The sequence below is a fragment of the Phocoena phocoena genome, chromosome 2, assembly GCF_963924675.1.
Source record: "Phocoena phocoena chromosome 2, mPhoPho1.1, whole genome shotgun sequence".
Taxonomy (NCBI): Eukaryota; Metazoa; Chordata; class Mammalia; order Artiodactyla; family Phocoenidae; genus Phocoena; species Phocoena phocoena.
In genome coordinates, this window is record NC_089220.1 from 13,039,704 (window position 1) to 13,060,460 (window position 20,757).

A 20,757-nucleotide genomic window follows, 5' to 3' on the forward strand; every position below is an offset into this window, starting at 1 on the left:
TCTCTTATATGGTGTTTTGTCTTACTCCCTTCTCTCGCAGGCATTGATCTCAATATGGAACATTTAGAGGAAATAAATAAAATGAGACCACTTACAGCAGGCCGTATTTTCCCCAGAGCTTCTTTTTTTGGGTCGAAAGGCACTCCTAACAAGAAAAACTTAGAATGAAATCTTCAAAAGCAGGCTTGTTTCCATAAGAGATGACTCACTTTGTAGGAAGTGGCCTGTCTTATATATTCTTATTCGTCTTTGACATTTAAGAGTAAGGAGTTTTAAAACAAGTAAGTACTGACAGGAGGCTACAAGTCAGTGCCTTGGACTCACACGAAAGAAAGCATTCACCTCATTAGTGAGCAGGAGATTGTGTGCGTGGCCTTTCCAAGTGTCAGGCAGGAAGGTAGACGTCAGCCCGCCTGGACCGGTGACCCTCGTCCTGCACGTGCCACTTCCATGGGGAGAATGGAGGGGCCCTTTCTGTGCTCCTAGGGATGGACTTCTGTTCCTTAGCAAGGAAAAGAAGACAGGAAAAATCTAACTTTATTGATACTGAACTCCCTATTAGGGCGAAAAGGAAAATGAGCTATGTCTAGAGTCTCCAGTACATGTGATATGTCTGGAGGAATCGGGGGAGAAATTTCAAAAGTAATGAAAACAAGTCACTGTGAAGAGCGGTTGATTTCTAGATAGATGAGATAAATAAGCTTGAACGCACCTGCTGTATTTCTGTGCTAAGCAGTGGGGAAGTGAAATAGGCATGCCCTGGTGTTCTCCTGGGTCCTCTGTGCTAACATCTTTAAAGCAAAAATCCGTTTGCTTCTTGCTGTCTCTTGTACATCTGTTTTGTGCTTCCCTAAACAAAGTTGAATTAGTTTCTGTAGTCTGTTCCAGTGAAGATGTCACATAGGGATTTGAACGTGACTTGGGTGAGAGAGGAAAAGTACGCTATATCTCTGTTGGACTGATGGAACGTGATGACACCATTTGGTGATGGGAAGTGTGGGGCTGGGAATTTTCTCCCGCTCTGTAATGTACAGCAGAAGCAGGATCTACAAGTGAGGCGCAGCAGGGCTTCACTTGGTGGATGATTCTGCTGCCCCAGAGCGCAGCTGTGTCTGCAGCATGGCTGTCTGTGAACCCGAGCCCAGGAGGAACCACCCTGCTTTGCATCGACTCCTAAAGCTTCCTCCAGACGCCTGCTGACAGGGACAAGTGCCCGCCAGGCCTTCAGTGTTTGGATAATACCATGTTACCATGTGCTGTGGTGCTCTGGGGATTTTGAATAAATGACCCCTGTCTCATTTGTGTCCTTGTCTCCAGACCCGCGGCAAGCTCCCAGGGGCAGGAGAGCCTGGATGGCTTCTCTGCGCACGGTGGCAGCTGTGTGCACGGGCTAACTCACCGTCTGCTTCTCTCCTCTCTGTTGTTTCCAGGCCAACCGGGACGCGGTGCTGAGCAGGATACCTGAGCACAGGAGTGACCGTCTCATCAGTTTACAGAGTGCATCCGTGGTCTATGATTTACTGACCATCGCTCTTGGAAGAAGAGGCCAGTATGAGATGCTGTCAGAGGTACAGCCCTTGAGTCTGGTTGACTTCCAGCAGTGGGTAGTGCTGGCAGTACCAGCACTGTGAAGAGCTGTGGGACCTGGTCTTGTCCCCACCCCCCGTCGCTGGCAGACACGTGACCTTGGGCCCATCACTTAACTTTGGTTTCCATCTCTGCAAAATGCGAATTGGGCTAAACGATTAGGTGGTGGAATTCATTGGTGGTCATCTCCTACCAAGGGTCCATAAACCCACTGGGGTGAGTTCACGTATGAGAGAAGGCAAGCGTTTCTCAAGCAGTTTCTCTTTCAGTGTAATTTCCACCATAACCCCAATCTCCCATCTGTGATATTAATTTCCTTGTAAAACAGGTCTTATTTTATATAAAGTATCAATGCATAGCTCCTGGTGAGCTGGCATCTTCTGGCACAGGGTACGTTGGGTGAGCTGGTACAGGCTTCACGGGACGTAAATGCTGTCGTCACGTAGAGTCTTTTACTTGTTCAGAAGAGACCCCAGTTGCTTACAGATCTTGTACCAGGCATTGCCATCTCATTCCCTCAGCTGCTAAGAAACACTTAGGATGGAAGCCTGACGGTTTTCCAGTTTCAGAAGAAGCTGGTTATCCGAGGCTGCGGTTATGCGTTATTGAGTCCCTGCCCAGAATACCAAATCCACCCTGGTCGGGGCTAAATCAGTAACAAGATCATTTTATCTTCTCTTTAGTGAAGTAAAAAGAAAGAAGGGAAGAAAGACAACTCCTTTTGTTAAAATGAACTTTTCCATGTTATTTATCTTTCTTTTTCTAAATTTACACACATTGCAACAGCCTCTGGGCACGAGGACAGGGAATGAAATACAGTAACAGATCGGCTGAAATCAGATAAGCACCCAGCTCACCCTGTAGCCTGCCTGCCGGTGCATCGCTACATTAGGCAGGAGCCTTGGAGAACAGATGAGCCTGCGTGGCTTGGATCTTTTTTTAGTCTTTGGTTTGGTGACTATACAGGGCAATGGTTACTCAGTCTTCAAAAAAAAAACAAAAAGCCCTCACAATCTGGCTTAGATAAGGCAATGAGTCCAGATGTTCCTGTCATACACGGTATACCCCCTGGGACACTGCCCAGGCTCGGGATTGGCCCAGATTCTTTACCACCCCAGGGGCTGTGGCTTCCTGGGACCCCCTCCTTCTGGCCAGCTTAGCTCCTGTCCGCCACTTCCACCAAAGAGCCCATCTGTGGTGCCACCCAGCTCACAGCTGAGTTCTCTTAAGGTGAACTCCCCTCCACCCCCGACAAACCACTAAAAGTTTCTCGGAGGCCAGGGTTGAGCGTGGTTTGCACGTCTGCTTTCCTCCCATCATGTAGTAACAGAACCTGTCCCCAGCTTGAAATTCCCCTGTGTCCGCAGCAGGTGTGAGGAGCCTGAGGCTGACAGGCTGGACGGCCCCTGCCCACAGGCTTCTCGTCGTGCCACAAGTGACTCCAGGGGCACGGCTGTCATCCTAGCGGCATTCCTCCGCGAGCCCGCAGCTCCCTGGCATGGGCCTCTGCCCGGCACGGAATCCTGGGACCTTGTCTTCAGCCAGATGACTTTCACCTTGACATCACATGTAGCTTCATCTCGTGGTGATGACCTGACGCCCAAGTCACTGGGTAGTCTGGTTGGTTGCCGGAGCCTTTGCAATTCAGAATATGCTCTAGTCACATTGACAACAGTGGAAACAGCGTCAGGGATTGCCTTGAAAGTGCTGGAGCAGAACGGTGGAAGAAAGGGGAATTTATCACTGTATATCCCTTGGAGCCTTTTGAATTTCGTGCCATATCTGTGTTTTATCTATTAAACATATAAATCGATGGATCAAATATATATATATATAATAGAGGACATTCATTTCTTTAACACATATAAATGCAGCCCCTGGTTCTGTGCCAGGGGCTGTGATTCAGGCCGGGGATGCAGCCGTGGGCGAGGCGGGGTCCCTGTCCGTGAGCGGCTCCCAGCCTAGAGGAAGGCCGCCAAGCAGCAGGCAGTTGCCATCTGGGCTGGCTGCTGCCGGGGGGGTCTCCACACAGGGTCTCATCCAGTAATGACGGATCTGAATCCTTGGCCTTAGTTTTTCTTGCTATTTCTACTTAGTTTTGCAGATGGAGCTTCCCCCAGTGCACATGTGGCGGCCACGGTGAAGCAGATCTAAGTAGAGCTGTCTTAGGAGGAAGGCGCAGGTGCACAGCATCTCGAGGGCTGGCCCTGGTTTTGGAGAGCTCGCCTCTTGGAGGAGGGTCTTGGTCCGCCCTTGGCTGAGCACCGACCTCTCTCCCTTGGTCTCGGTCCATGACTTAAAGTGTCCCGCTTCCGTCATTTGCTGGGGTTTCCTTCCTCCCTCCCTCCCTTCCTTCCTCCCTCCCTTACTCCGTCCCTCCCTTCCCTCCTTACCCTTCCCCCCCCCCCAGTTTGTATTGTATGTTTCCTTCCTTCCTTCCTCCCCACCCTTCCTTTCTTTCTTCTCATCTGCTCTTCCATTTCCTGAGGACTTTAGGTTAAAAGCCTAACTGGATTTTTTTTTAATTGCGGTAAATTTACATAACATACACTCAACCACTTTAAAAGGTACAATTCAGTGGCATTTAGTACATTCACGCTGTTGTACAACCATCACCTCTAATTTCAAAACACTTTCATCACCCTGGGAGGACACCCCGGCCCCATTAAGCAGCTGTTCCCCACTCCTCCCTGCCCCCAGGCCCTGGCAGCTGCTAATCTGCTTTCTGACTTTCTGGATTTACCTAGTTTGAGTATTTCATGTAAATGGAATCATCCATCATATGACCTTTTGTGTCTGGCTTCTTTCACTTGGCGTAATGCTTTCAGGGTCATCCACATGGTAGCATGTATCCGTCCTTCATTCCTTTTTATGGCTGAGTAACATCCCATTGTATGGATAGACCACGATTTGTTTCTCCATTTATCAGTTGGTGGACATTTGGCCGTGGCGACAGTGCTGCTGCGGAGTAACTGGCTTTTAAACTTCCTACATTATTTCTCTGGGCCCCACGGATGTTGGGATTATCATTGTCATTCACGTGGCGGTTGTTTATATCCTGTCTTCATCTGCTGCATCGTCACCACAGTGATCTTTCTCAAACACCCTTCTGTTGAGAAACATTTCATGGCTGTCCCCCTTGCCCCTTCTTTTTCTCCCTCTCTTTATTTTGTTTTGCTTTCCTTTTCCTCCTGTAATGAAAACAACTTCATTGTCTTTCTGCCCCGTGCTACAGCCCAGCAGACTCCTTGAAGAATCAAAGATTACATACAAACATGGAAAAGAAAAAAGTCACTGAGAATCCCACTCTCCTGAAAGAGTTGACTACCCACTGACATTTTAGAGATCACTTTGTCCTATATCTCTTTATGAACAAGTGCATGTACGTCTATGTAAGTTTCAAGGAATGGGACAGTATCATAGACATTTTATTGTGGATATTCCCCATCATTCTCCTCCCCTCCATTGACATCCCCACCCCAGCCCTGCCTCTTCAACCCCCAAACCCGGGTCAGCCATCTCATGTGTCCTGGGCACAGGCCCTAGAGTCAGAGAGCTTCGGTTTGAGTTCTGGTTCTGCCGCTTACTAGTTGTGTGATCCCGGCAAATCATTAACCTCTTATGCCTCAGTCTTTCCTTCTGTAAAATAGGCATAATAATCACACCTATGTCAGATCATTCTGAGGGTTATTCGCTAATTCACGTAAAGTGCTCAGAACGGAGCCCTACACGTAGAGCTCATTAAACAGCGGCCGCGTGCTGCTGTGCTGTTTCTACCGCTGGGTGCCCAGGAGTTGCCAGGCATGGGGCAAGCAACTAAGTATACAAAAACAGTATCTTGTCTTCCAGAAACTTCCAGTCTATATAAGGAAATCAGAAAACAACACATGGAAAGGTAACCAGTTAGAGAAGACTAGATAGTGCAAGGCACGTTAATCGCAGGTGAAGGGACTAGGCCGGCTGCAGCAGAGCTGGCAGGTTGGGGGTTCCAGGGAGAATGACAAACAGCTGATGTCTGAATTGGCTCTTCGGGGCCTGACAGGAATTAAGTCTAAGAGCAGAGGGACACCCTCATTATCAAGGTCACGGAGGTGCAGGGACATGAGGCCTTGCTCTCATGGAGGGAGGAGAGGAGGCGAGGACATTGGGTGAAAGCATGGAGCCAGGTTGCCAGGCCCTGACGTGTCTGGCACATCATCCTTCAGCTGCTCTGTGAGCAGATTCTCTTTGCCTCTGTGCCGCTGCAGGAACCTTCCTTTCTTCTGGGTAGAATCTTTCATGAACAGAAGAGTGCACCTCCACCAGGCTGCTGTGAGAGGAGAGGTCTTGCCTCCTTCCCACCCTGTCCTCATACCTTCCTCCCTTCTTTTGTCCCCAAACAGCGTCAACACTTATGCATCAGGACGCGGCTAGCGCGGGCCCAGGCACTCCCGCACCAGCAGGAACAGGGTGGGGGGCCCCCAGTCCACCTTCTCATAGTCACGCCACCTGTGTGTGTGTCGTAAGCATTGTGCAGACTCCGCCCTTTAAGAACGGTGCTTATGCGGGGAGCAGAGCCACTTTGCAGAAAAACTCTCCTCTCCGTCTCCGTGGTTCAAGATGGAAGGCTCGCCTCAAGATGGGCTGCTTTCTTGTGTGCCCACACGGTGCCTTTCTTTCTCTCGGGGCGCTGTTCAGCCGGATCCTGGGCAAGGAGCGCTGTGTGCAAAGGGAATTCAAACCAAAGGAGCATCACATCCTCATCCTAACGGGTTTAAATATAAGCGCAATGGTTACCGTATCTCCAGTGCTAGGAGTTTCAATGTTTTTAAAGACTGATGTGAAGCCCTGCTGAAAGGTTTGTGTAGGAAGGAACACTTCTTTTTCTCCCCCTTTTTAAACAGTAGCACTAGTTGGCATGACAACCTGCGCTATTAAAAGTAAAGCAACAAGCACCGCTTTCTCTGTTTTTTAGAATGAACCCAAGCTGCTAAGGAATTGTTTCTTGAATTTGACTATTCATGGCTCCATTCTGACAGAACGTTTTGGGGTCCTTTTTGAAGGGTGTGTGTATCCCCTCTACACAGACATGGCAGCTTTAAAGACAGAAAGGGTTTTTTTTATCTTTCCTGTTGAATTCGTATTCATTTGTTTATGGTAAATCTCAACAACTTTATAGTTCTGTGGGTAGAACTGTCTGGCTCGTGCTTGTACCAAAGGGGCGTCTACACATCCGTACCCCAAACACTTATTTAATCAGGGAGCCTTGTAGAAAACACTTGAACATCTAACTACATCCGTTTAACCGGCCTATCGTTTGTTAGCTTACACTAACATTTGGTATTTCACGCAGCCCCACTCGCTCTGCAGAAACCCAGCCTTGACCTACGTGCCAGGGTCCCTAGAAGGCATCAGGGCGGCCTGATGCAAACGGAGCCGCAGACTTCTGAGAAATCGAGGCAGAGCGTTTGGTTTGTGATAGGTGCACGATAAACACTTGCTGAATAAACCCGTGCTTCAAAACCAATGTACATTCTCATCCTGCTTTCCTTTGGTTTGGGGGTAAGCTGTCCCTGGATGTGCAATGAGTATATCTTCCCCAGGTAGGCCCAAAGGTTAAAGGTCCTTTACTTGGGAAATAGCAGAAGAAGAGGTGGGCCCTGCTTGGGGCAGAGCACTGACTGGTGCAGATCCCAGCTCTGGTCCAGCTTTGGGGGTCAGCCCAGTAGGGATCAACTATATCATTTTTGAACGACAGGTCTGCCCTGAAGAATCTCAGCCACTGACGTGGCCACAGGTGTCTATATTCCCACCATTATGGGTATGTTTTTTGAATTAAGCATCATTGTTCTCTTCTTATGGCCCTCAAGGGAAAAAATTTTTCAACTTAAAAAATGCCATATTAGCCATTTTAAAATATATAATTCAGTGGCATTAATTGGATTCACAGTGTTGTGTAACCAGTATGTCTGTTTCCAAACTTTTCCATCACCCCAAACAGAAACTCTGTACCCATTAAGCAATACTCCCCATTCCCGCAACCCCCATAACCTGGTAACCTCTAAGCTACTTTTTGTGTCTATGAATTTGCCTATTCTGGGTACATTATACAAATGGAATCATGCAACGCTAGTTTTTTGTTTCTGGCTGATTTCACTTAGCCTAATGTTTTCAAGGTTCAGCTATGTTGTAATAATATATCTGATGGCATGTATCAGAACTTCATTCCTTTTTAGAGCTGAGTAATATTCCATTGTGTGTATATGCCACATTTTGTTTATTCATTCGTCTGTTGATGGACGTGTGGATTGTTTTCACCTTTTGGCTATTGTGAATAATGCAGTGATGGACACGTATCTGAGTTCCTGTTTTCAGTTCTGTGGGGTATATGTCCAAGAGTAAAATTGCCAGGTCACATGGTAACTCTATGTTTGACTTTCTGAAGAACTACCAAACTGTTTTTCACGGCAGCTGCACCATTTCATGTTCCAAGCAGCAAGGCACAAGTGTTCCAGTTTCTCCACATTCTCACCCACGCTTTTATTTTTTGTTTTTGTCTCTTTGCTCTTGTTGTTGTATTGTAGCCATTCCAGTAGGTGTGAAATGGTACCTCATCGTGAGTTTGCCTGTTTACTAATGACGTTGAACATCTCTTCACGTGCATATTCATCGTCTGCGTATCTTGTTTGGACAAATGTCTGTTCAAGACCTTTGCCCATTTTTAAAAAAATTATTATTTTATTTATCTAGCTTTGGCTGCTTTGGGTCTTCGTTGCTGCGTGCGGGCTTTCTGTAGTTGCGTCGAGCGGGGGCTACTCTTCGTTGCGGTGCGTGGGCTTCTCATTGTGGTGGCTTCTCCTGTTGCGGAGCACAGGCTCTAGGCGCCTGGGCTTCAGTAGTTGTGGCCCGTGGGCTCTAGAGCGCAGGCTCAGTAGTTGTGGCGCCTGGGCTTAGTTGCTCCGCGGCATGTGAGATCTTCCCGGACCAGGGATCGAACCCGTGTCCCCTGCGTTGGCAGGAGGATTCTTAACCAGTGGACCACCAGGGAAGTCCCCTTTGCCCATTTTTGTATTGGGCTGTTTGTCTTTTTGTTGTTGAGTTACAGGAGTTCTTTATTTAATGTGGTTAAGAACCTTAACAGATACATGATTTGCAAATACTTTTTCCCATTCTGTAGGTTGTCTTTTCACTTTCTTGATAATGTCCTTTGATGCGCACAAGTTCTTAATTCTGATGAAGTCTAGTGTACTGATTTTTTTCTTTTGTTGCTCATGCTTTTGGTGTCATATCTAAGAATCCATTGCCAAATCCAAGGTCGTGAAGATTTGTCTGTGGCCCCCCCTTAAAGGACATCCAGAAGAATGGATCCTAACATTCGACCCATATTCAAGCATTCGTTGAACACCTACTTTGTGTAAGACACACCTATGGGGAGCACCCAGGACACCTTACTTCCCTCCCTACATCTTGTGTGTGTCAAGGGGCCACCATGGTTGAAGTCCCTCGTGCCCAGAGCCAGGGAAGAAGGACTGAAAACAAAGACCAAAAGGTGAGGGCAGTTGGGGAGAGAGGAGGGAGAGGAGTGAAATGCCCATTTCCTGAGTTTAGGGATTCATTTTGTAAGAATAACAAAGGGCTACATCAGCAAAAGAGCAGATGGAGCGGTATTTGAGTAGAAACCTGGCAACCCTTTACTCACTGTGCAAACTTGATCCAGTTGCTTCACATCCTCGAAGGGAGAGCGTGCCGGAGGGTGGCGTCCAGCGTTCACGCTCTGTAATAAAGTCTGTGACCTTTGAAAAACAACCCACTCTCTACTCCTCCCACCATGGCCAGAGGCAGCGGTGGCCTCTAATTTAAGCATCTGCCGAAGTAATAAAGGTTTGACACTCCTCTGCTTGGAGCCATATCGCTGTTTTAGAGCAAAAAGAGAGACGGGAAGCGGGGGCACGGATGTGGGGTTTGCTCTGTTTTATTTCCAGTTTAAGGGGAGAAAACTCGAGCAAGCCTTGATGGGTGTTGTCTATGTTTTCTCAAAACTGGGTAGGAGGACTTTTATTTGTAGCTGAGAGTCCCATCAGCCTGACTTTTAGAAGCTTTTCCTGGCCCCCCAGACTCCTTGTAGAGTCGATCTCTCGAACTCCACTTTAATTTGTACTTTTATATGCAGTTAATTTAGAAATAAGGGCTCTGACCTGAGCATCACGAGACCTGGCTTCTAATTCCAGGGCTGCCACTGTGTGACCCTGAGCCGGTCCTTTCTCCTCTCTCTGGGTCTTAGTTTCCATGTCCTTAGTAAAGTAAGAATGGGACGAGATAATCTCGAAGGTCAGCACGCTCTCTGATTATATCAATCTGTGGCTCTAAGATAATGGTCCAAAATGTCTAAATGGCTTAGATAGTTTTTCATTGCTTAGTTTTTCACCGCTAAAGCAAGGAAGTGAAATATTATTCATATACCATGTTAAATTTTTTTAAATTGTTACACACCTGCCAGGAATTACATTTATTAATTGATTCATTAAGTATATACGATGTAGGAAAGAAAAGCTTCCTGATCAATGGAAGGATCTAGGTTATGAGAACTCGTAGGATATGGCCAACCTATCCACAAGGTGAATAATGAAGACAGTTCTCTATGTTATTTGTTCTATTTGAATAGTGATGGATTTTAGACATCCCCTCCAGGCTAAATTTGAGGGGTATCGGATTATTTTATTCCTGCCCCTCCCCCATGGGTTTTGGCATCTCACCGTCGAATTCCAAATATAGATGTTGGCTTTTCCTTGCTTGTGGTATTGCACAGCTGTCACTGCCATGCATGCACCCAGTTCGTGTAATTGGGCTTTGCGTACTAGGAAGGTAATTGCTAAATCCTTTTCTTCTGCCAGAAGAACTTCTCATCCCTGGAGCCCCCTCAGAGACGGCTGGTTTATGAAAAGCCAAATTAGGAGACTGGAAGGGATGAGCTCTTGCTACCAAAAGGAAATAACATTTTGGGAAGTGACATTTTGATTACCACTCAAAGGATTAGGATGCCAATTAGAGTCTAATTATTGTTCTACCAAATATTCTTGGTATTAAATGAATGTTATCTGGGATTTAGAGAGAGGTGGCAGTAAGTCCGATTACAGCAAATGGACCTGTCTTTCCTGGTAGAGATAATACTGTTGCCAAATCCATCTTCTCTTCTTGTAAGGGAGATGATTTGGAGATGTCACCTGCTGTTTTGTGTGGGTGACTAAGGGATCTGCAGATCTGCATTGGAGTCCACGTCCCTCTCCCCAGGCCCACACTGCCGTCTCTCCGCTGGACATTGGAAGTGGAAAAGGGCCAGCTCTCATCTCCCCCTCTCCACTTAGGGACTCCCTTCGTCTCTCCCCCTGCCCTCCACTGGCACCCCAGCCCCGTTCCCAGGGCTCCTCGCCGCAGATCTAGCCCTGCAGCAGCGTCCACTACTTCTTTGTTTCATGAAAGCGACATCAGCAGTAGCATGTTTATTGCATTCACTCTGTACCAGACACTCTTCTAAGCATTTTACGCGTATTACTTCCTTTAACCCTATAACAACCCTCTGGCTGGTGAGTGAGGCGTTTGGAGTAAGCTCAGGCAGTCTGGCCTTAGAGCCGCTGCCGTCAGCACGCGCTGCTCTCCTCTCCAGCCACCAGCCAGGCTGGGTCTGGGGGACCGAAGCCGCCTCTTATATGCACCCCACTCCCGTCTGTCTCCATCCTGCAACACCTACATCTTCTTCCATTTTCATTAGTACCTCTTTTAGACTGGAACCGTTATTGAAATGTGAATTATCTCACTTTATAGCATATATTCTGTTCCCAGGCTCCTTACTTCATTAAAACTGGAATTTTTAAATTTATGGACAAGATGTTATGCTATCTGTGATCTGCATTGAAATAATATGTTGGGGAGAAATGGGTAGGGATATAAATGAGACAGGGTTGAGAATTGAGTTGGTAGTTGAAATAGGGTGAAGGGTACATGGGGATTTATTATGCTATTTCCCCTATCTTTGTGTTTGAAATTTTTCAACAGTAAAAATTTTTTATCACCAAACTTCTTATGTATCTCAAAGGCAGTTAACTCACAGAGAACAGGAATAGTAATAATAAAAGTTTTTAAGAAGGAAAATAAACTGGAAATTTTTACTCTGTCACATACATGTGTGTTTAAGGTGCTTAAAAGGGATAGCCAAACAGAACTGGGGTGAGCAAAGACCTAGTCTCAGGGGCAGAGGCTGTGGATAGCAGGTGCTCCAGTGACGCCCCAAGTTCCCTTTGGTCTTAGATGCTTTCTCTGGAAGAGCGCTTCCTTTGTGATTGAGGTATGTCGACCTGAGTGCTTAGAGATTTATATAATCTCCGTGTTTACAGGAACATAGGGGAGGACGTGTTACATAGCCGAGCAGTATGCTTGGCATCAGGATTTCAGGAGCATCTGGAGCTGTCTGGGCACTTTTTCAGAGCCAGCTTGCCGTCGTTGTATAGAGGCTGCCAAGAGCCCACAGGAAGACAGAGCCATCGGCTCTGAGGCCAGAGCGCCAATACTTCTGAATTGGGGTGAAGGGTTAATTTGTAATTGTTGGTTTGCATTTCCTAACTCTCTTTATGACGCCCCGATGGCTTATAATGGGACGTGGATAGTTATAGTTCTGAGAATGGGGTCCGAGCTGGGAGGGGCCCGTGAAAGATCTACAGTGTAGAGGGAACCATGGCCTGTGTACATCTTTGTCATCGTGCACCTTTGAGGTGGGCCACCGTGATGCTGGTGGGCATCTCTGGGATCTGTGAAGTTTCCTGAAAATTCTGCAAGCTGGAAAGGTCTCAGTCCTCAGAGCTCCAGGGATCCCCAAGAGGACACAGGAGCAAGGGCCCCTCAGCAGTAAAAAATATTGTTGAATCTCGGAAGTATTTCAGGGAACATGTGGCATTTTTAGGAGGCTTTTATTTAGCTATACTTTGCTTTATGCGGTACGGGTGGGCCCAATCAGTTGAGTGGCTTGTCTGTAATGAACGTCTCAGAGGCAGCGGAGTGCTATGGATAAGCGCTCCAGCTCTGGAACCAGACCACCTGGGTGCAGATCCTGGATCTGCCACAGGTCTCTGAGACCCTGCATGGCCACATGGCAGAGTTGTGCTCCATTTCCCTCCTCTGTAAATGTAACAGTACCTGCTTGGACCTTGTTGGGTCATTAGGACCAGCGAACAAGGCAGTTCTTGTAAAGCAATTAGAAGAGCACCTGGCTGCAGTGCTAGCAAAGAGCTTGTTGTCTCAGCGAGTCTGGGCTGTTGTAACAAAATACCACAGACTGCGTGCCTTGTACACAGCAAACGTTTATTTCTCACAATTCTGGAGGCTGGGAAGTCCAAGATCATGACTGGCAGATTTGATGTCTGGTGAAGACCTGCTTTCTGGTTGCAGACTGCCCGCTGTTCGCCCAGTGGAAGGGGCAAGGGATCTCTCTGTGGCTCCGCCCTCATGACCCAATCAACCCCAAAGGTCCCGCCTCCTAACACGGTCACACTGGGGATTAGGTTTCAACATAAGAATTTTGGAGGGGGGACACAGACTTTTAGTCCATACCACTTATTAAGGAAATAATAAACATGTATTCTAACAGTTTGCTTCCATAAAGTTGTACATTATTTTCAAGGGTCTCAGATTGAATCCTTTTCTAAAATGAGGAAACATTTTGTACAGTAAATAATTATTTCTGATATAATGTATTATACGTTTGAATTTTCATATATTAAATTTGGGTAAAATGATAGATGTCATGTTACATTTTCTCTCTTAATATAAGAATGTTAATTTTAGGTAATAGCTAACCTTTTTTTAGCACCGACTAGCCTGTATCTGAAGTACTGTTCCTGTTGCTTACTATGTATTAACTAATTTAATCTTCCTGATAACTCTCTACATTAATTACTGTTATATTTCTCACTTTACAGTGAGGAATCTGGGTATAGAGAAGTTAATTGGCTTGCCCAAATTCACACACTTAATCTGTGGTGATTCTTTATTTCTAGCTGCTGTACATGTCATGAATTCCCTATTCTGGAAGGTTCTCAGGCAGAAGTAGTACAACTGCTTGTTGGGGGCTGGGTGGTAGGGGGTGCTCTCAGAGGGGCCTGAAGCGTTTGATCGGGTGCACCTTCAGAGCCTTGGTTGTAGGTAACAGACCTGACTTGTCAATTCAGGCAGAAAAGTCATGCATCTACCAATGCATACCGTTTAGCACACAGAAGGCTAAAGAACAGGGGTGAGCAGAAATTGAGGAGGCAAAGCCCCCTGCCCCAGTCTGGGAGGATACTGTTAACTCTGGAGGGCCTCCACCAACCCAGCTGCTACCGCGGCCCCCAGGCCTGGCCACGGAAAACAACTTCCAACAGCCAGTCCCCCTGCCCAGACCTCTGGATGCAGCTCGCTGGCAGGAGCATCTCACTGGCCAGGCTCAGGTCACGTGACACACTCCAGTTGCTTCCCTCCTTCGCTCACCCTTAGGTTTGGCACCTGGAAAGCAGAGTCTGTTCCCCTTTTATCTAGGGTGTCCTTACCCCAACCCCTGCCTGAAAATAAACAGGAGAGTTTTGAGGTGATAGGCAACCAAAATGACAAATGTCCCTTCCGTTAAGAGACTTCGACTAGATGCTTCCCAAGTTCCCTGGTAGCCCCACGCTTCTGAGTCTACTCTTTATGAGGGCTGGCATTTCCCTGGAGCGCCTGGAGTGGAGCTCTGTACCAGTTAGGCTTCCATGAATGCTTCTCACTGAAGGTAATGAGTATGTTGGCCTTTGTCACAAAAGAAAATAAGGATGCACACTTATTTATAAGATCTAGCTTTTTGATTCAGAGCAGACTGTTTGAGCTGTGAGCTCCTTTTGTTTATCAGGAAAGAAGTTGATGTTTATCGTTCTTCTTCACAAAAGGAGGCAGAAAAGCACTTAAACCTTTACATGTCTCCGTGTACACATTTAAGTGCTTAGTGGTTATATTGCAATGAATTAGTTGAGTGGAGCTGTAGAACAAACCGCATTTTTGATCATTATCTACCTACTTCTCTCCACATACTGACTCCTTTGCCTACTTCCACCAATGTGATCATCATTCTGGTTTCCTTCTTCATCATCCCTCATCCCCCTTCCCTAAGTCAGTTTCCAAGCACTGTTGGCTTTTCACCGCTTGGCGTTCTCTCCTTAATACCTGTCCTCCCCCACGTGTTCCCAGCCCATGCCACCCCACACCTGGGTTAAGTCTTCCCGCACCACCCCATCTTGCCCACTTGATCTTCTCAGCGAGCTGCTTTCCTCTTTTTACACCCACTGTGCTTCTTAAAGGCACAGTAATGCTTTCTTGTTGCTCATCTGTGAAGCAGAGCAGGTAAGAGGGCTCTGGCGACAGATTCAGATCCCAGCTCTGCTATTCAGTGTTCTTATTAGTGAGAGGTGTATCCAGACGTAATGAACGAAACCACCATACAGTGAGTGCCTTAACCAAATATGAGTTTATTTTTTCCCCATGGCAGGAAGTCTGATGAGAGGCAGCTGCAGCATCTCATGATCTCAGAGGCCCGGCGCCTTCTCTCTTTCTGCTCAGTCATTCTAGAGGGTAGCATTTGTCCTCATGCTTCTCACTTCCTGGCCGCCCCACCTCCAGTATTGAGTCTGTGTCCCGGGCGGAAGAAGGACCAGGGCTGAGGGCAAAGTGTATGCCAACTGCAGATGCCCTCCCCTTAACTTCTGCCAACATCCTGGTCTAGGATGGAGTCACATGTCCACCCCCGAGTTTTTGACTAAGTGTGTCTCCAGTGTGATCAAAATAAGGGACCAAGTGTCCGTTTTACATCCTATACCATCATCAGCATGGGCTTATTAACTGCTTATACTTTGCTTCTTAATATACTTTTTAGGGCAGGTTTTCACAGTAAACCAACCAGCATAGTATTTACTGTGACTTTCTCTGTGAATACCATTTAAAATTCTGGAATTCTTTCCTCTCCTCTCACCCCCTCACTTTACCTGTATCGTGACCTTCTCTGTGGCTCCTTTGTCTCTCAGCCCCAGCCCCCTGCCCCTCCCTCCTCCTGCATCCATGAATCCTGAGCATCCCACCTGTCCTTCTCCTCCGCTCCCGGACTGCACGGAGCATCGCTGGAGAAAAGTGGCCACGTGGTGCCGTAGGGGCCACCGCATGTCCACATCAGTCTTTGAGGTGACCCTGATGGGAGCTGTCTGCCCTCTCAGGGTGAAGGTTTTGTTGTTGTTTAAGGCTTTTCTGTTCATTTAAAAACCTCCTTGGGAGAAGGCCTCACATGAGAGGCCCATTGTTCCAGGGGCCTGGCTTTCTAATTCATCTCTGCACTTTCTTCTCTGCCTGCTAGTTCCCCTCAGGTTGCCTCCCCAGTCTCTCTTTCTCTTTCTCTGTCGTTCTCTCTAATACACACACACACACACACACACACACACACACACACACACACACACTTGCATACACAGACCTTCCATGCCATGGGTTTGCTGCCGGGTATGCAGGCCGGAGACTCTGGGGGCCCCCTTCACTCCCTACATCTCACCAGCCACCCGCTCCTTCCTTGGGTGGCCCTTCCTTGCTGATTCTAATTCAGACACATTTCTTGCTTCTGTCCTTGTTTCTGAAGTCCCTGGACCATTCTATCCACCTTATTCCTGGCCTTCATCCACCCTGGTCATACACCCCCCTCATCATACACCCCCCTCATCCCATGATCTCCCTTAGGTTCTGACGTGGTCATGTCACTCTGTGCAGAAACCAGAGGCTCCTTATGGACTGAGTGACCTGCATTTATAGATCTCCCGCCTCGGGTGGGCACTGAGGAGACAGAGAAGATGGGATCTCTGTCCTGGATAGTTTCTCAGAGTGGGACTGGGCTGGACTGGGCTGGGCTGGGCTAGGCTGGGCTGGGCTGGGCTGGACTGGACTGGGCTGGACTGGGCTGGGCTGGGCTGTGCTGGGCTGGCTGGGTTGGGCTGGGCTGGGCTGGACTGGGCTGGACTGGGCTGGGCTGGGCTGGACTGGACTGGGCTGGACTGGGCTGGGCTGGGGCGGGTGAAGACATCACATTAACACAGGTACGAACTCTGGGAGCACAGAGGAGGGAGAACCAAAGCTGGGGAGGGGGAGGGAGATGGAACGACTCAGACAAGGAGCCGCCATGTCAGACTCTCAGTGACGCGGCCCCAGCCGCGCCTGCCTCCTGGCTCCCCGTGCCCTCAGCTGGGTTTATACTGGACCACTTGTCATTGGCACATCAAAGCATCCTCTTTCGTGCCTCCACGTCCTTGTTTGTCCCCCCTGTTCCCGGAGTACCGTTTCTGAATCCTAGCTGTGTTTTCTCCTTTCTCATCCAACAAAACTGGCTCAAGTACCAGTCTTCCAGGATGCCATTCCCGATGCCCGTGGCCACTTTCCCACAGTACTTTCTGTTTCTTCCTCTTGGGACACTTGTCAGTTGGGACCTTGTATTTGAGTAGTTTGTGTACCTGCCTCTTTGCCTGTATTGGATGAAAAGCTACTTGGGATCAAGGGCTGTGTTGTAGTCAGCTGTGGATTGCCCCCGGCTTCTGGCCCAGTGGGCTGCCTCGGGGGGCGCCTCGGGAGGGTTCGGAGGAGCGTGGTGCTTTAAGCATTCCAGGGAAACAGATGTGGTAGGACTGCTCTTAGTGCACACAGACGCACGCTCACACCTGCCCAGCGGCGCCACCGGCAATTCTTACCGGTCTGCATTTGTTCTTCTTTCCAAACCAGTGCTTAGAAAGAGCCATGAAGTTTGCCTTTGAGGAGTTCCACCTCTGGTACCAGTTTGCTCTGTCACTCATGGCTGCTGGAAAAGTGAGTCTCCCTTTGTGACATGCAATCCTCTGTGTTGACGGTTAACTTGAATTTCATGGGATGACGTGATGCCTAGTAGATGTCTACACCAGCTATTTGAAACTGTCCTGTGGTCATTTATAAATGAGCGATCGAATTTAATTATTTGGGGGCCAACATGGACACATCACTGATTAGAAAATTTTGAAATTCTTGCCTTTTTCTAGTCATTGTAACTTTATTTATCTGAAGCTGTGGCTTAAACTAAGGTCAGTTCTTCACACTGACCCCTTTCACTCATTTGAGAGTGTAAACTATTCCTGGCACGGGAAATCTGCTAATTATCTTTAGCAAGATGTGATATGAGACAGTGTACGGTATTGGTTGAAAGCAAGGGCTGTGGAGAGGGAGGCCTGGTGCTGACCTCGAAGCCGTGTGACCCATGGCAGGTCACTTAGTGTCTCAGCTTCCTCTTCCGTCTCATGGAGAACTGGTACCGACTTCACAGAATTGTCATCAGGTAGTGAGATGATACCCACAAGGTGTTTAGCATAGGACCCCCAAAACGAACACACTCAATAAAGATAATAGCCACTGTTATTCTTGTTAATTTGGGCCCTTTAGTGAATTGTAAAGTCTGAGACACAAGAGTATTTGGGCGAAGTGGAGTGGCTGAATGGTATGCTTTAAATTAGATAGTTTCTTTTTTATAATAACGTAAACCTCCACTGTCTTCATTTTTTTCTTTCTTTTACAATGGCTACACAAGTAGGGAATAAAACTAGGGGGATTCTGGGGCAGGGTTTTCACTTGTTTTAACCGCAGTTTACTCCCCAGTCCCCCAAAAGTTCCAAGCTCAGGTTATCTCCATCCCCAGGCCCTCGCTTCATTGGGTGAAAGTTGGAAAACCTCATTAAGAGTGTATCCTAACCAGAAACCCCACTGGGAAGGCTTTAGTGTTTGGTTCTGTCAAAAATTTTGAGTTTCACAGAAATGATCTCCTTTTGCCAAGTCTGCTCGCGCGGTGAAGGTGCTGAAAGAGTGCATCCGCCTGAAGCCGGACGACGCCACCATCCCACTTCTGGCCGCAAAGCTGTGCATGGGCTCCCTTCACTGGGTGAGTGGGGCTGGGGCCCTCCGCGTGTGCGGGGGCTGCCACCCTTTTGATTCCTAGGCAGAGAGGAAATAGTAGCAGTTCATCGGCTACACAAAAGCAAGGCTGTTCAGAGCCCCGGGCTTCTGGCCCAGGCTACAGCCCTCCTCGGGCCTCAACCCCACCCCAAGGACTTCGGGGAGTCAGTACAACTCCAGGTTTTTCTTTTTCATGGGAATGTGCTTCAAAAGTAGAAATGGTAAGATGGAATTGGAATTCCTACTCAGATGCATCCTGTATGTAAGTCATATGGGACTGAAAAAGTCTATGTCACTCAGTGATTCCCTCCTAGGAGAGCCTGAGCTTTTCTGTAAAGCCAAGAGTCAACCTCTACTTTAGCTCATGTGTAAACCCAGCTTCCTTCATTCCTCTTCCTGCACAGAGGCTTTCCGCTTCCAATGTTCTTGTTCAGCTTTGAATCTGGGAAGAGCCTGATTTGTAACAGTTGTAGTACCTCAAAAACGTACTGTTTGAGCAGAAACTAGAAAGCTCAGTTGATCGCCACATACGATGGAGTTTTAATGTCTTTCTCTAACTTCATGTCAAGGTTAGTGACAAGAAGAAGTTGCCCAAAAGACTGAGGCACCTGGCTAAGGTCTTTTACCATGATGGTCCTTGCTGCTCTTTTTTTTTCCATTTATTCTCACCCAGCAGGGCGAAAGTAAACATTGTGAAGAAAGTGTCCTACTTTGGTCAAATTTTTCTTGGGAAAGTGTGGAAGAAAAAACACATTTTGAAATGTGGCTCTCACCTGAAACACAGCCGTGAAGGTGTTGTGTGGTCCGTGCAGGTTTTAACACTTTGGTGTGGCAAGTGAGGGGACGTGCAGGCAGGCCCCGAGAGTGGCTGGAGCAGTGGACCGAATCTTTCGGTTTTGAAAATGCCAGCTTCCAGCTGTGACTCTGCCACACTCCTTCCAGCGATGGCATCGTTCATCACCATAACACCTAACGTAAACCTGACTCTCTTTTACAAGATGAGAATAACAAATCTTTTCTGTATTTTTTTTACATTTTTATCATTAAAATTTCCAAATACCACAAAAGTAAGGAGTATAATCAACTATCATCCATTCACTATCACCCAGCTTCAGTAACATCAACACTTACCATACCCCGAAGGAGCAAATCTTATTATTTTTGCCTCTAGTGAGTTGTGCAAAAGGCCTTATTGTGGGTGTAGTTTACAGGTGCACTTTCTTCCCTTTGGAATCTGCCAGTGCGAGGTCTGTGTGCTGTGTACTGTAAAATAAATAGATGGAGTTTTGAAATTTCTAACAGCTTGTGGGAAAGAGAATCCAAGCCTAAAAGATTCTTTATGTCATGCAAAAAAAGGAAAGACCCAAGCACAAAATATTTCAAGAACTTTATTCTTTACAAATTATACATACATGTATATATAACTTCTGAATACCTAGCACAATCTAATCACAGAGCCAATCAGTGAAAAACAGAGACGACAAAGAGCCCCACCAAGTATGAAAGTGACCTCGGAAAAGAGGGCAAAAAAGCAATAAGGAAAGGTTGAAAGCAAAAAGGCAAGGTGGGAATCCTGAGGACTGTTGAGAAGCTGAAATACAGAAAACAGAATCACCAGAGTGGAACTGGAAGATCTGGGAGTTATTTTCACAGTGCCTCATCAGAAACCGCTTAGGACAGCAGGTGCTTACGGGAACTCATGTTAGAAATTCTGCAGGCTGTTGCTGTTGTTTTTAACTTACCTGGTTTTTCAGTTGGAAGAGGCTGAGGAGTTTGCCAAAACCGTCGTTGATGCGGGAGAGAAAACGTCAGAGTTCAAGGCCAAAGGCTACTTGGCCCTGGGGCTTACGTACAGTCTGCAGGCCACTGACGGTGAGCGAAGTCCCCGCCCACGGGAGCTGGGGAGCCACCAAGTCTGCACTGCAGGACCGGCCCATCCCCTGTCTCAGGAGGGCGCATGGCTGGTTCCTCGTTTGCCGTCCTGTGGGGACCTGCCACCGCTGTCCTCTTTGCTTGGACCGGTCGGAGAATGGGAGGGAAGAAATGCAGGCCCTGTGCCCCGGCTCCCAGGCCCTCTTCACAGGTGCACTGTGCTGGTGGTGCCCAGCTGGCAGCTGTAGGGATCTGTCCTGAGGAGTGAGGTGAGCAGGACCCTGAGAGAGAATTCACCCCACCCGGCCTTCACCTGACTGCCCCAGC

General features: G+C 47.6%; 1 protein-coding gene across 3 annotated transcripts in view; it reads left to right on the plus strand.

Moving 5' to 3' along the window:
* Positions 1-20,757, plus strand: part of TTC7B (tetratricopeptide repeat domain 7B) — a 238,998-nt gene that overhangs the window by 122,283 nt on the left and 95,958 nt on the right. For all 3 annotated transcript variants that reach the window (XM_065871941.1, XM_065871942.1, XM_065871943.1), the window contains 4 exons: positions 1,431-1,568; positions 17,365-17,448; positions 18,440-18,544; positions 20,313-20,430. In XM_065871941.1, the coding sequence (XP_065728013.1) occupies positions 1,431-1,568; positions 17,365-17,448; positions 18,440-18,544; positions 20,313-20,430 (445 nt within the window). The remainder of the gene's footprint in view (positions 1-1,430; positions 1,569-17,364; positions 17,449-18,439; positions 18,545-20,312; positions 20,431-20,757) is intronic.